Below are 15,810 nucleotides of genomic sequence, written 5' to 3' on the forward strand. Positions count from 1 at the left end.
CTGTCTCTGGTGAAACCCCCCACACCTCTGTTCTATACCCCAGCTCTTGTATGCATAAATAAATCAATCTTAAAAAAAAATCTTTGAATCATATAAATAATATACATATCAACATTAATTAATATTTAAAAACAAACAAGTACATACAAATGACACTTTGGTTTGCCTCTCCTTTACACCAAGCACCGCCATTATGATTTTGCTTTAGGATCAGAAAAACAAAAAGACAAACACAAAAAACACTTCTGTAAAGAAGTCAGTACTTGGACTTCCTTTTGAACAGTGATTTGCAGAAAATCCAATTCAGCAACATGTCTTCCCTCTGGCTTCGGAGTCTTTGCAACTATTCTATGCCCCCTTTTTCCCTTTTTAACTACCCTCCCCCTCCGCTGCCCATTCCCATCAATCTCTTCTTGGTCTCCTCTGAATACTGCTGTAGCCATCAGAGTCTTGAATTATGGCACAACTTTGTGCTTTGAATTATAAGAAAGCAGAAACTCAACCCTGAACATGGGTTGCCTCAATAGTTCCCTGGGCTTGGCCAACTCCTGTCTCTATTGCAAACTTTTAACTGGCCCCACATCTCACTTTCCTTATACAATTGACATCCCAGGGTCCTTGAAGGATAAACAATCGTTGTTTATCTTGAATCAGTCTTCTCACTCAAAGCCAGCTGAGCCTGCCCAATCCTTCTCCAAAATCCCCACATACGCCATGTGGGTATCTCCCTGGCCGGGGATCGAACTGGTGATTCAGTGGCTGCCCATAGCTTCACAGTGTTGAGACTTAACACTTTTTGCCACCAGGGAGGCCCTTACAAATTTTTAAGCATCAATTTCCTCATCTGTAAGATAGGCATCATTTAGATATAACAACAGGTTTGCTATGAAAATCAATCATAATCTTTTAGATAGAGAGACTGAAACAGGGCTTCCCCTGGTGGCGCAGCTGTTGAGCGCTGGGCTGTGAAGCTGCCCACAGCCTCTGCAGCACCGGTTTGATCCCCGGCAGCCAGGCAAGGACCTCAAATGGCGCGCAGACCTCTCCTGTGGCTCCTGCTGCTCCCCTCAGCAGTGTATTTCCTCAGTCTGCCTGTTCTGTTCCCCGCTCTGGCTCTGGTGAATTCTCTCACCCTCCTGCGCTTCTGACTGTACCCAGTGCTTGTATAAATAAATAAATAAATCTTTAAAAAAAATTAAAAAAATAAAAGGCTGCATCAATCCATAAATATTAAAAAAATTATTTTTTTGCAAATTTGATAGATAAAATTGGTATTGAGCAGTTTTTTTTTTTTTTAAGATTTATTTATTTATACATACAAGAACTGGGGTAGAGGCCAGAGGCGTGGGGCATGAGAGGATTCACCACAGAGTGGGGAACAGAACAGGCAGACTGAAATACACTGCTGAGGGGAGCAGCCGGCGAGACAGGAGAGGTCTGCTGCGCTATGTGGGTAGCTCCCTGGCCGGCTGGGGGATCCAACTAGTGCTGCAGAGGATGTGATACATAGTGCTGTGCTTTACCCCTTGCGCCACCAGGGAGGCCCTTAATTACTTATTTTAACTTTATAATGTATCAGTAGCTGGTTATGCAATTTCAGGAGCATCTTAATACTGAATCTTGTTTTGTGGCACAGGCTTGTTCTTGCACCATTTCCCTTTAAGTAAAATAGATTACTTTTGCTAATGTATCCTATGTTAAGATACGTTATTCTATATGATGGAATACTATGCAATCATTAAATAGTCTTTTCCAAAAAAGATCATCTATATATAGATATATATTATCTATATATCTCTATATGTATAGTAACATGGGGGAAATACTTTTGAATACATAGTAAATATGTATATTTATATTGGAATATAATATTCAAATATAATCACTTTATTATATAATCAAATATAATTGCAAAAGATTAAGCAATATGCTCTGGGTTTTTTTTTTTTTTTTTTTAAAGATTTATTTATTTACTTATACAAACACTGGGTACAGTCAGAAGCGCGGGAGGGTGAGAGAATTCACCAGAGCCAGAGCGGGGAGCAGAACAGGCAGAAGGACCGAAGTACGCTGCTGAGGGGAGCAGCGGGCGGCAGGAGAGGTCTGCGCGCCATGTGGGACCCTCCCTCGGTGGCCGGGGAGCAGCCGGGGATTGAACCGGCTCTGCAGAGGCTGCAGGCAGCTTCGCAACCCAGCACTCAACCGCTGCGCCACCGGGGAGGCCCTGCTCTGGTTTTATAGAAGCAAAAACAACAAATTACCAATCTACATGCATTGAAACAGATAGTAAATAAATATATCACAGTGTTAACAGTAAACTCTTCCAAGAGATAGGATGATGGGTAAGTTTTACTTTGTTGTATTTATCAGTCTTTTCCACAGTGGCTATACTTTACCACTACAATCAGAACAATCAGTAGTTAATGTTGATTAAGAGGTTGTTTTAAGGTCCACATCCAGTCCTATGTAGGATGGCTGGAGGTTTCAGTCCCACCAAAGAAACCACGACTTGTTCTCTCCTTGGGGAGCCATGGACGTATCCAGTCCTGAAAAGGGATTGCATTTACCCCTTCAGTTTAGTCCTTTTGATTCGGAGACACTGCCCTTAGAGAATGTTAAATACCGAATCACATCATCTGGAATCGCAGGGTGATTCTTTGTATTGCTATCTGGGAGAGGGGTGTATGGCATCACCTCCTACTCATCCTCTCCAAACTCCTCCCTGAAGGGCTGGGAAGACACAAAGATGGTGTGCTACATCGGGGAGGTATGCAAATGCTGGCATGTCTCTGACCCTCTAATCCTATCAGGAATGCTTAGGGTGTTAATTTGACCATCTTTCACAGCTCATAAATCTACTCAGGGGCAAAGTCGAGCTGCCAGACACCATCAAGCAAAACTCCCTCAGAAGCTGGCAGTTTGTGTAAAACAGCTGGGATCATGCCTCAGTAAAGTCCAATAAAGAGCTTTGTATGTGAAGGATTGGAAAGCAGCTTCTCACATTTGGATACAATAGAACAAAACAGTGGGAAATGTGAATGTCTGATTATCTGGACTGGTGGTCTCCCCTATGCCCCCTGCCCAGTGAGCCATGGATCCTCATTCACTCATTGTTCTTTGCATGCAGATGGATCTATCTTGCTCCCAAACAACTGCCTGCACAGACTCCCGTCAGATTAGTTTATTTAATCCCTGTCTATAAATACAAATTGACTATATTCACTTGGACTGGAATCTGCTAACCTTTTTATATTAAAATCTACTAAACTTCAGCCAGGTCATTTTTGCCTAGATTCATTCTCTTTATTCAGCGGTCAGAACAGAAACACTACCCTTTCTGAGACAGAACACTCCTCTAGAAGGCTGTTATTCCCCCCTTGACATATAGTGTATGTGAGGTTGCAACCGCCAACAGAAATCAGTTTTAAACTCTGGATTACAGCTTCATCCAGAATCCATTTGTTCCTCAAATTGGTCAGTTTAAAATTCAGCTGATTAGGGATTCTAAGTAAAAACATCCTTGCCAGCATGTGCTTCAAGAGGGGGAGGTAATGAGGCAGGCACAGCTAGGATTTTCATTAACTTCCTCTTCAATACAAGCTTTTTTGAAAGCAAGTAGCAGTTTTCTGCCTTTAGGAACATAAAGCTCCTTGCCTGAACCTGCAAGATGACTGGGGTGGGGAGCAATGCTGACCTTAGGAGAGTCCTTACCCAGTTATGGTAATGGTGGCTGAATGGTTAAATGGGTCCCAGGCCCTAATGTTAGGGGGAAAAGGCACTAAAGAGAGGGGAAAAAACACCACCACCACTAAAAACAACAAATCTAAACTTTCCTCTAAACTTGCTTTTATAGAAACAGCTGAAACCGGAGGATTATTGACAAACCTCGAATTGAGCTCCAAGGCCAGCAAGAGCCAAGAGACTGAAAATACAGAAATGGGCTACCCAGAATTTCAAAACTTGTTACCTGAAGTAAAACCTCTTCATATATGAAAGCCTGTAACTGGCCAATGAATTTCAGGGAGGCCCACATTTCTTTGCCCCTAACCTGCTTTTCAATCAATAAAATTTAACTCTTTTGTTCTCAAGCTGTCTCCCAAAAGTTATATAACCTCATTTGATTTCGTTTTTTTTTTTAAAGATTTATTTTATTTATACAAGAACCGGGGTACAGGCCACATGTGCGGGAGGGTGAGAGGATTCCCCAGAGACAGAGTAGGTAACAGAACAGGCAGATCACTGAAATAGACTGCTGAGGGGAGCAGCAGGCGAGACAGGAGAGGTCTGCCATGCCATGTGGGTTGCTCTGCGGCCGGCGGGGATCAAACCGGCACTGCAGAGGCTGCGGGCAGCTTCACAGCGCTGTGCTCAACCACCTGCGCCACCATGGAGGCCCTGTATCTGTAGTTTCATCTTTCAACTACAGCTTTAAATTTCATTAATTATGCATATTTTTAGTTCCAAAAAACATAGCTTTTCAAATCAAATAGATTTGTCTTTTTTCCGTATCATCTTTTCTAATGGTTTTTATGCTTTCTTTTAACCCTTTCCCTGTTATTTTAAACATTCTTATTGCATAAGTTTGAGGGACTAAGCTTCCAAGATTGTGTCTACTGACTTGTGCTTGCAAAGGAACGTTTTGGATTTTTGAAAATGGGTACATTTGAGTGGTTTGTTCTTTCTACACTGTAGTAATATGACACAGCCTGGGTTGTGGGTAAGTCCCTCCCTGCTACCTGGCCCGGACTTTATACTGTGTGCTTTCCAAATCAGTACTTTTCAGACTGAGATCCTCAGGCACCTAGGGATTTATATGCCTTACATTTCAAGTTTAAGATTTCATTTAAACAAAGTGATCAGTGGCTAATACATCTTGTTGCTCTAAAATTATATTCTCATGTCTCTCCAGGACTATATTCAACCACTAGTCCTGGAACATTCAGAAAAATAATATTAATTATAATAACCTGTAATTCCAAATATAATACTAGTGGACCCAAAGAAAATAATTTCGTTATCAACAACCTTGTGAGGTAGCTACTGCAAAGCTTATGAAGGTTATGTAATTGTTCAACTTTACACAGTTGGCAAGGGGTAGGGTAAAACTCAATCGAGATTCATCTGACCTTAGAGCCCAGTCACTTAATCATTATTTATTCACTCAAGAAAAATTTTCTGAGGAACTACTACATGTCAGGATGTCCTATGTAAGCAGATTATTTTCCTTATACCATTCAAATTATTTGTGAAAACAGATAATTTCTGTTTTCTCCATTAATTTCCAATTCATTGCAGACCAATTATTTTTGTTGAAGAAATTAGAAACGTTGCAGCAATGTCAATTTCCCCTCAATTTTTATTTTTAGCTTTCTCTGGGCTGGTAACAAATAGTCTGCAGACCAACCCCACCTGCAGGCCACTCCTGTGTAGCAATACTCTATAGCCCACTGGCAAACCATTTTACGTACATCTGTGAAAAATAGAGAAGAAACTTCTGATAGTGCTGGCTTGCATGGGGAGAACAAAAACTTTATAAGAAGATGTAATTAGATATTTTAGCTCATGGCATGCCTAAGCTAGTAAGCATGAAAAGGGTAGTGGTAGTGGAGATTCAGTAGATAATAAAAATTCCATCATTACAGTCTAACTATAAAAACCTGACAGTTCTGGTGAAGAATGGGGACTACTACCTATTGCCTCCATTACTCTAGTCTTCTGGCAGGACAGCATGATAGGTAAAGGGTTAGTCAGAAATAATCATCACAAAAGTTTGGGAAATTTATTTGCATGTTTTCTTTCCCCATCACCTGCAAACAAATGGATCACATTACACACTGACATGCATGCTTAAGAAACTGCAAGCAAACAATTTTCACTAAAGCAGTAAGATAGAGCTGCTGATTTATATTCCAAACTCAAATGACTTATGGGTTATTTATCATCTTATGGAAAGCAGAAAACTGATCACATATACAAGGACACCTGGCACACTGAAATCTAAAATACATTACTCTTTCTGAAGAATAATAAATACCACTAAGACTTAAAAGCTTATAAAGGATTTTTTTTTATGACACAGAACACAAAAATACTCCTTTTTATAAGTCAAGAATATAGATTTCCCAGAAATGAGCTTTAAAGTTTGCTAAAAGTTGAGATGGATGGACTACATGCCTAAAAGCACCTTACAGCTACATTCATCTTAAAGTATCTGAGAAGGTATGGTCACAACATTATTTCAAACTTTGCACTCTTTTTATCATTATAGACTCAGAACTACAATGTTTTCCTGCAATTGTGGTTTATTGTAATCAATCTATTTTCTCAAAGACCATTCAACACATTTATACTATTTCAGTAATTACCATGCTACCCAGAAAAGCAAGTGAACAGTTTATTAAGAATTAAATGAGGGTATGGAATGTGATACAGTACAAATAAAACACTCAAGACAGATATAACAATACTACTCACACAAAAAGTTAAATCTTACTCAAAAAAAAAACAAAACAAAAATCACAAAAGAAAAAGCAATCCCATCATTATAAAGTAAGATATTTCATGCAAAAATTCCAAAAAAAATCCCAACCCCCCCAACCCTTTGAGCTCCCAACAATCTACCTGAAAATATTGCCATGCTAACATATTAACCACAATATAATTATTCATAGAAAAACAACACACTAATTAAGCAATGGATTAGATGGAACAACACAGGCTGCAAAATTGTAAACTCATAGACCATGATGGTTTTACATGATAAGCAATTCCAGATTCACTTATAGGAAGTGTAATATGGGCTAAATGTTGAGAGACAATATGTAAATATAAACTTCATTAATTCATCTCATTATCATCTAATTATAAAACCTGGAAACTTCCAGAACCTGAAAAATCATACAAAATTTGGCATATTCCATTTGTGTTCCCAAAAATGACTTTAGCATCACATTTGCAATAATTAGTTGTATAAAAGCACTTCAAGATCAGGAACTGACTTCCTAAATAAAGATCACAATTTACATCAAAGAAACAACTCCAGATATGCATTTACTCTGATTTACTCAAGACAAGAAACATGATTTTCTAGCACTTTATGTACAACTTACTGCAAAAGGCCAGTTAATCTAAAGACTGAATAAAATGTAAAACAAAGGTAAAGTGGTACAGAGAATGAAGGGGAACATTCTCATTAAAAACACTTTAAGGGGGTAAAAATCTTCCTTTAACAGATAGACTACCAAGTGGTAATGCATGTCTCTGTACCAAGATGCCTTAGCATACGTCATTGAAAAGACAGTTTTACATTAGAAAATAGTCCAGGATAGCATTTTGTGGGACAGCATTCCTCTCCACAGCTGCCAAACTGAATACAAGCCTGGTCATCACATGGTGTACAAAGTGAAAGTACAATTCCCATTGGGCATAAGGTATCAGGAGGCAACCCAGCAGCAGGAAGCACCCCTATCTCTGCACCTGCCCACTCAGGAGGGCAGGAGAGAACAGAGACGCCCACATCTCATGGTTCTGTGTTGAGCTTACCTGCAATGGATAGACTGGCTAACAGTAGGAAAGAAAAAAGAATAGGGAAAAAAAAGCATGACAAAAAACTAGACACTCCTATTTGCTATTTTTTCCCCCTTTAGATTTAAGGTAATTAGAATAGATTGAAAATTATTCAGGATTACCCTTCTCATTTCCGCAATTTAACTTCCTATTTACATTCCATTAAAAAAACAAACACACACACACCATTAATTGTTCAGTGGCAGGATTTAGCCTCTCTAAAAAATAGGAGCACTTGCTCTGATTTTTATGATATGAGAAAAATTTCCAAAGCAAAACCCAGAGTCTGAGGCCAGTAAAGAGGCTTCTTAAACCTACAGTTAGAGCTCTTTGGAATGTGTTTTGTACATTCAAAGGTATCACAAATTAAATCCCCAGAGTATTCATAAAGCAAGTTCCTAAATGGGAAAGGATAAATGAGATACACACTTTTATCAGAAAATTAAATCTGATAAATCAATCTTTCCCAAATGACCAAGTCTCTGATAACAACTCAACATAGCCTCTGGAATCAAATGTAAAGATCACCCAATCATGATAATGTAAGATGAAATACAGATGAGCAATACTATGAAAAAAATTTGTAAACCGCTGCTGTTCTACAACAGTAGATTTATATTACAAAGCAATGTAAATAAATATTGGGCTAGTACAAAAGCTCTTATTTACAGTTTTACAAATGAAACTGTATTCAGTGTAAATGCTGTGTTTTAAAGAAACACAGTACTGTATTAGTAAAATGAGTTCTGTGGAGGGATTACAGTTTCTGTTAGACTCAACGCATAATGTATAAAAGGTTCAAGTTAACTCTGTTTATAATTTAGTACAGACAAACCCAGTTTAACCTGGAATGGCATCTGTTAAAGTGCTGAAAAACAGGTAATATTTAGAAAACACTGTACATTATTAAAGCTTTATCAAGTCAGAATGTTAAGCTTCTTTCACATTTTTTTATCCTTTTGTCACAGGCTTGTAGACAAGGTGATTTTTCCCAGAAAAGAAGTAAAACTTAAGAGGTCATCAGCTGCGTAGATGATTTTATGTTCAGTGGAGTTAGTTTCCTAAAACATTTATCCATCGACCATACCTTCAGGCCTCACAATCTGGTAAGTAATTAAATATTCAGGATAAGCCTGGAAGAGAAAGATTAAGTCAAATGTTAATAATTTTTTTGAAAGCTTTTCCATAAAGATTCCTAATCTTTAGGGAGAGGTTCTAATTTAAGTGTTATGGATCAGAATCATCTAGGGGCATCCAAACATCCTTACCTTGATACCAGCCCCTTAGATTCTGAATCAACAGGTCTACCATGAGTTCTGTTTGTCTTTTTTAGTAACAGAGGGATTCTGATACATATCCTTAGTTAAGAATCCTACTCTAGAGATGCTTTTGACTGGGTCTTTGTCATTAGAGGCAGTATACTTTTATTTTTTTTGCTACAGCTAGATTAACTATTAAATATAAGATTCTTTTATTTTTTATTTATGCATACAAGAACCGGGGTGTAGGCCAGAGATGTTGGGGGAGAGAGGATTCACCAGAGACAGAGTGGGGAGCAGAATAGGCAGATCCACTGAAATACACTGCTGAGGGAGCACTGGGTGAGACAGGAGAGGGTTGCTGTGCCATGTGGGTTAGTTTCCTGGCTGGGGAGCGAACTCATGTTGCAGTGGCTGCCAAAGCTTGATAATACTGACACTTAACTCCTTGTGCCATCAGGAAGACCCTAAATATAGGATTCTAATGAATTATATTTTTCAGTTAAAAAAAAAGATTTAGTATAATTAGCAAAATTTGAAAAAGGCCTGTAGGTTTTATATAATATTAATATTTTCCTTTTGGTAATTTTTTTTCTCCTAAAGTTTTTATTATTTATTTTTTGATTTTGATAATTTTAAGAAAATGTCTTTTTCAGAAAATACATATTGAAGTGTTTAGGGTTAAAGGAACATGCCTGTAAGTTGCTCTCAACCAGTTCAGAAAAAAATGTGCTGTGGGGATGGGGAGGAATGAGAGGAAGAGAATGATAAGAGACTGATAAAATGTTAACATTTGGAAAACACGGATAAACGTTTCCCAGGAAAACTTGCAAATTCTTTTTACTATTTTTGCAACTCCTCTAAGTCTGAAATTATTTAAAGTTAAAAGGAAAGAAAATCTAGTTCTTAAGCCAATATACTCTGCCAATTTAACCGATTCATTAAAAAAAGATTAAAATACCGCTCTTCAGCATTTTTGAAGATGAACAAATAAAACTGAAATACCTGTTCTCCTCTGTAAATAACATATTCAGCTAATGCTAGGCCATTTACGCTGGGTCGCCCAGTGACTGAATGATGTCCTGGAGGAGAATGTGCCATTTTCATTGCACTGAACTGCAGGAAAGACTTTCCCAGGGTTACTCGGCAAAAGAGCAGCTGCCTATTACATGAAAAGGAAAAGATCTCTCTGAGGACGGGCAGTTTATGGCTATTTGTGAATACTGTGCAAGTTTTTAAATGCACTTAAACATAAACACTTAAAACTGTTTTTATCACTTTACCCTTAACAGAACTTAGTAAGAATGTTTTCTAACTAATCTTATTAATGAAAAAATTTACCACTTCAATGATATTTTCTAAATTCTGAAAAAAATCTTATATATTTGAAATCCATTCACTTCTAATTCTACTGCCACCATTAAGTCCAAATCACCAAAAATTATACCTGACTTAAAAGAATGGCCTCTGAACTAGTCGTCTTGTCTTTCTTCTAATTCCTGCCCAAATTATTTATTATCCAAGCAACCAGTGATTTAGGAAGAAAACAAAAAACAACCCCCGCCACCAATTGGACTCTGTCACTTTTTTGCTTAAAATCTTTTAGAGGATGTTCACTGTACTTATCAATACAATGAGGTGGAGCTTAGGAATGTGCATTTTAATAAGCTCTCTAGGTGATTCTGAAGCTTGGTAATGTTTGATAAGTAATGAAGTGCCCAACTATAGAATAAATTTAATTAATCTTACTTGATTTTTCAAATGGGGAAATATAATTCACCTAAGGATTTTATCTATTAGGGCCAAGTTATTTGAATGATTTTTAACAACTAATTTATAACCACAGTAAGTAAAAGTGGAAAGTAGTTACTTGATAATAATGTGATTTCTTTTTTTTTTTTAAAGAAATGCAGATTTTACAAATTGCGGTATCCTTTCTTTTTTTTCCTTAAAGATTTATTTATTTATTTACACAAGCACTGGGTACAGTCAGAAGCGCGGGAGGGTGAGAGAATTCACCAGAGCCAGAGCAGGGAGCAGAGCAGGCAGAGGGACCGAAGTACACTGCTGAGGGGAGCAGCAGGTGGCAGGAGAGGTCTGCGCACCATGTGGGACCCTTCCCCAGTGGCCGGGAGCAGCCGGGGATCAAACCGGCACTGCAGAGGCTGCGGGCAGCCTCGCAACCCAGCGCTCAACCGCTGCGCCACCGGGGAGGCCTGATAATAATGTGATTTCTAAAGGGATTGATGTGGTTTATTCTAACTCCTGGAGTAGTAGTATCACAAACTGAAGAATAGAATCATATCATAGAGGAAGAAAGACTCCCTCATGCAGTGCCATGAAATGATTAATTTTCTTGGCCAGTAATGCCAAGATACTGTAATATTCAAGGGTTATAAGAAAGTCTGTTTCCTGTGCAATGGTATTTTCTACTCATTAAGTTTTAAAGCACCAACTGTTCTAATGACTGAGTTAAATAGGTCAAGTGCTTAGAACTGTGGTTGGCCTACACAAATCAATTAATAAATATTAGCTATTAGTACAACTGGTGAGAGGGCCAAAAGCAACCTGAAACATGTCTAGCCTGGATTTTTAAGTTGTACAAGGCAATGCCTTGCTCCCCAAATTTCTCAAAAAACCAGTTTTACTTAGTCTTACCAAAATAAATGAGACCAAGTGATCTCTTACCTGTGGCAAATGTAACAAGATCTGTCTTTGTGAACCGGACACCCAGTACCTCCTCCAATTCCATATACATACTGATTGCTTTTGGAAGAGTTTTCAGCAAAATAAATTCCAGCCCCAAACATGCCACCTATGTAGGCATGCCTTTCATCGAAGCCTTTATGGATAATTGCATTCACAAAGGGAGACCCTAAAATACATATAGGTGGATAACAACAATTCAAAATTAGCAAAGAAGAAAAAAAATAAAAACTAAGAACTTTCAAAAACTAAATTCTTAAACTTAAAAACCATCACAATAAAGTAAAAAACAAGATTAACATGCTAACAGTCAGCTCACTACTTTAAAATAAAGAACAATTTTAGAAGAATTGTTAATATCAATTAATGTTTCTACTGGATGGTAGTTTACATGCCAAAATAAGGACACAGATTCAACTAGAGAAACAAGAAGATAACTTGACCAATGCTGCAGTTTGAAATTCTATACTTCAAATCTATACAAACCCAGAACCAAGAGTTTCATAATGATGTCTATTTACTTTTTCACAATCAGGAAAATACAATGAATTCCACTTTACAGAAATAGTGAAGAACAGACTTATTTATTTGCATTAATTTTGAAAAATCCAAGCCTTCTTTATTGTAAAACAGAAAAATCACTCATTATAACCATCAAGTTAATACATAAATATATATTATGCTTTGTGCCAAATTATTACTAAGATAATATCCAGGGTTTTGGAATGAGAAGTTTATTCAGATATTACACACCATTTCAGTCTACTATAGCCACTGTTTCACAGGATTGTGATAATTTTCTGCTATCAAGGACAAATGAAGGTATAGACTGGAGCTGTTTATCTTTGCTATAAACTTTATGGTAAACCTATTTATAAATCATCCATTGTAAAACATACACATCCAGGAAGCTAAAAATATGTTTATGAATGTAAAATTCGCAAGAATCAGGTTTATGAAAAAAAAAAAAAAAAAAAGCCTTGAAGAATGCATAAATACATTAATGTTTCATACCTAATCAAAAACTATCCTAATGTGGAGGAGGTGGTGGTGGGGTATGGAATCTTACCATGAAATAGCATTCTTTCATTTGCATGGTTGTGGTTTTCTTCTGAAACTTCTTTTCTTCTGTGAGTATATCTTTCCCACAGTTTCTTGTTACAAACTTTCTGAATCTATAAACAATAGCACCCAAGAAACAAAACAACCAAAAAGTCAAATCTTCAGGTCATAATATTTACTTGTTCACTTAAACCAAAAATGGACCACATACTTAGTAATAAAAAGGCAAAACTGGGCCTCCCTGGTGGCGCAGCGATTGAGCGCTGGGTTGCGAAGCTGCCCGCGGCCTCTGCGGCGCCGGTTTGATCCCCGGCTGCTCCCCGGCCACCACAGGAGGGTCCCACATGGCGTGCAGACCTCTCCTGCCGCCCGCTGCTCCCCTCAGCAGTGTACTTCGGTCCTTCTGCCTGCTCTGCTCCCCGCTCTGACTCTGGTGAATTCTCTCACCCTCCCGCACTTCTGACTGTACCCAGTGCATGTATAAACAAAAACAAACAAACAAATAAATGAATAAATAAAACATGCCTCTATTAAAAAAAAAAAAAAAAAAAAATAAAAAGGCAAAACTTTTCCTTGAGATGTAAACTGTGTTATTTTAATCAACTAAAATACTTTGTCTAACCATAGAGAAATATAAGTAACATTTTGGAAATCAAAAATTTCAAAGGATAAATAAAACTATGTAAGGGGCCTCCCAGGTGGTGTAGCGGTTAAGTGCTGGGTTGCGAAGCTGCCCGCAGCCTCTGCAGCGCTGGTTCGATTCCCGGCTGCTCCCCGGTCACCGGAGGAGGGTCCCACATGGCACGCAGACCTCTCCTGCCGCCCACTGCTCCCCTCAGCAGTGTACTTGGGTCCTTCTGCCTGCTCTGCTCCCCGCTCTGGCTCTAGTGAATTCTCTCACCCTCCCGCACTTCTGACTGTACCCAGTGCTTGCATAAATAAATACATAAACCTAAAAAAACAAAAACAAAAACAAAAAAAAAAACACCAAAAAAAAAAAAAAACCCAAAAAACCCACAAACAACTATGTAAGGCCACATGTGAAGGTCAAGAAAACCATTAATAGGATTAAAATACTTCTATTTTCATTTATTTAGAATTATTACTAAAATACCTCTAAGTAAGACATGCTACGTACTGTATTTGAAAGAGGAGTGTATTCTCCTCCTCCCATTAACTATAGTAATTACAGAAATATGACCTAGAGTTAGAGCTAAAATGTGGTGTTTGAAGGTGTTATTGCCCCCTGCTGGTCCAACAGCACATCTGGAAACTAGTGGTGTCAATCTTTGCTCAAAATATTGCCACAGAAGTAATCAAGAAGCACAACTGGCATAAATAGATCTCATTTATGTTAAAAACAAAAACAAAAAAAAACAACAAAAAGAGAAACTTTAAACATTGAAATATTTTTCATTATTAAAAATTATTATATATATTTCCATGAGTGGAAACCTCAAGATGTCATTCTTATGACATTACTATGATATAAAGTAATAAAAATGAGGCTCCCAGAGCTTGAAACTTTCCTGAACATGTACTTGTTTTAAATCATGTAATTTTTAATAGTATAAGCATAGCAATCTCAATAAAGTTTTAGTATTCACTAACTCTCAATTATGACATCTAATATTACATTCATGATAGCATATTATTGTGAAATAGTGATACAGAATAGCTGAAAGATTTGATACTGTTGACTTTGGAGTTTAAAATTTAGGTATTAGGGGACTCCCTGGTGGCACAGGTGTTAAGGTCTTAGCATTATCCAGCTATCGCCAGCCACTGCGGCATGAGTTCAACCCCCCGGCCAGAGAGCCAACCCACATGGCACAGCAGACCTCTCCTGTCTCACCTGCTGCTCCCCTCAGCAGTGTATTTCAGTAGATTTGCCTGTTTTGCTTCCCACTTGGTCTCTGGTGAATAGTCTCACCCCCTGTACCTCTGGCCTAGACCCCAGTTTTGTATGTATTAAATAATAAAAAAAAAAATTTAGGTATTAGACATTTGCCACATTTTAACTCTAGGTCATATTTTTATAATTATTATAGTTAATGCAAAATCATTATACATCTCAAGCAGTATATGCAAATTTTCTTGCTAAAGCTCAAGAAAAACATAGCAAAATAGGAAAAGCTCCTGAGAACAGTATCTAATACCAATAAAGTGTTAGGACTGATTAGAATGACTTAAAACAGGGGCCTCCCTGGTGGCGCAAGGGGTTATGTCTCAGCACTAACTTATTACCTTGAGGATGTTATATCTGTTGAAGATTCCACCTGCATGACCGCCATCCCTGTGTTCTCGGACTGTACTTTGCATCTGATGGGAAAACAATTTAAAATATGTGAACGTAAACTTTTATGTCGTTTCTGACTCCTGATTCCTCTAAGATTCTACTCTTGAGAATACAAAATGAATTTTTAATATTTATGCTGTTTAAAGAATGAGTTCTATGAAAATATAGGTAAAACACTACAAGACATACATCTCAAAAACATCTTTAAAGACTCATCACCCAAAGCAGTGATAGTGAAGGCAAAGATAAACACTTGGGATTACATCAAACTGAAAAGCTTCTGTATAGCCAAAGAGACATTAACCAAAACAGAGAGACACCCCACTGATTAGGAAAAAGTCTTTGCACTCCATTCAACTGATAAGGGACTGATCACAAAGGTATACAAAGAACTCACAGGGCTCAACAAAAACAAAATAAACAATCCAGTCAAGAAATGGGCAGAAGAACTCAAAAGACAATTCTCCAAAGAGGAAATGAAAATGGCTAACAGGCATATGAAAAAATGTTCAACATCCCTTATCATCAGGGAAATGCAAATCAAAACCACACTGAGATACTACCTTACACCAGTAAGAATGGCACATATCAAAAAAACAAGCAACAACATATGTTGGCGAGGATTCAGTGAAAAAGAAACTCTCCTACATTGCTGGTGGGAGTGCAAAGTAGTCCAACCACTGTGGAAAGCTGTCTGGAGGGTCCTCAGTCTACTAAAAATGGAGCTACCTTACGATCTGGCAATTCCACTACTAGGGATCTACCCAAAGGACACAAAAACAGTGATTCAAAAGAGCACTTGTACACGTATGTTTATTGCAGCACTATTTACCATAGGTAAAACCTGGAAACAACCCAAATGCCCAAAAATAGATGACTGGATCAAGAAGATGTGGTACACAATAGAATATTATTCAG

The 15,810-nt window shown here is 37.8% G+C and overlaps 1 protein-coding gene across 1 annotated transcript in view; it reads right to left on the minus strand.

Moving 5' to 3' along the window:
• Nucleotides 1–6,382: 6,382 nt before the first annotated feature.
• Nucleotides 6,383–15,810, minus strand: part of TNKS2 (tankyrase 2) — a 59,100-nt gene continuing 49,672 nt past the window's right edge. The window contains exons 23-27 of the mRNA XM_037497510.1: nucleotides 14,841–14,915; nucleotides 12,601–12,706; nucleotides 11,514–11,700; nucleotides 9,831–9,987; nucleotides 6,383–8,699 (exon numbers count right to left, since the gene is read on the minus strand). Of these exons, the coding sequence (XP_037353407.1) occupies nucleotides 8,637–8,699; nucleotides 9,831–9,987; nucleotides 11,514–11,700; nucleotides 12,601–12,706; nucleotides 14,841–14,915 (588 nt within the window). The 3' untranslated portion in view covers nucleotides 6,383–8,636. The remainder of the gene's footprint in view (nucleotides 8,700–9,830; nucleotides 9,988–11,513; nucleotides 11,701–12,600; nucleotides 12,707–14,840; nucleotides 14,916–15,810) is intronic.

This window comes from Talpa occidentalis, unplaced genomic scaffold (genome assembly GCF_014898055.3).
Source record: "Talpa occidentalis isolate TD23 unplaced genomic scaffold, MPIMG_talOcc4v2.1 talOcc4.8, whole genome shotgun sequence".
Classification (NCBI taxonomy): domain Eukaryota; kingdom Metazoa; phylum Chordata; class Mammalia; order Eulipotyphla; family Talpidae; genus Talpa; species Talpa occidentalis.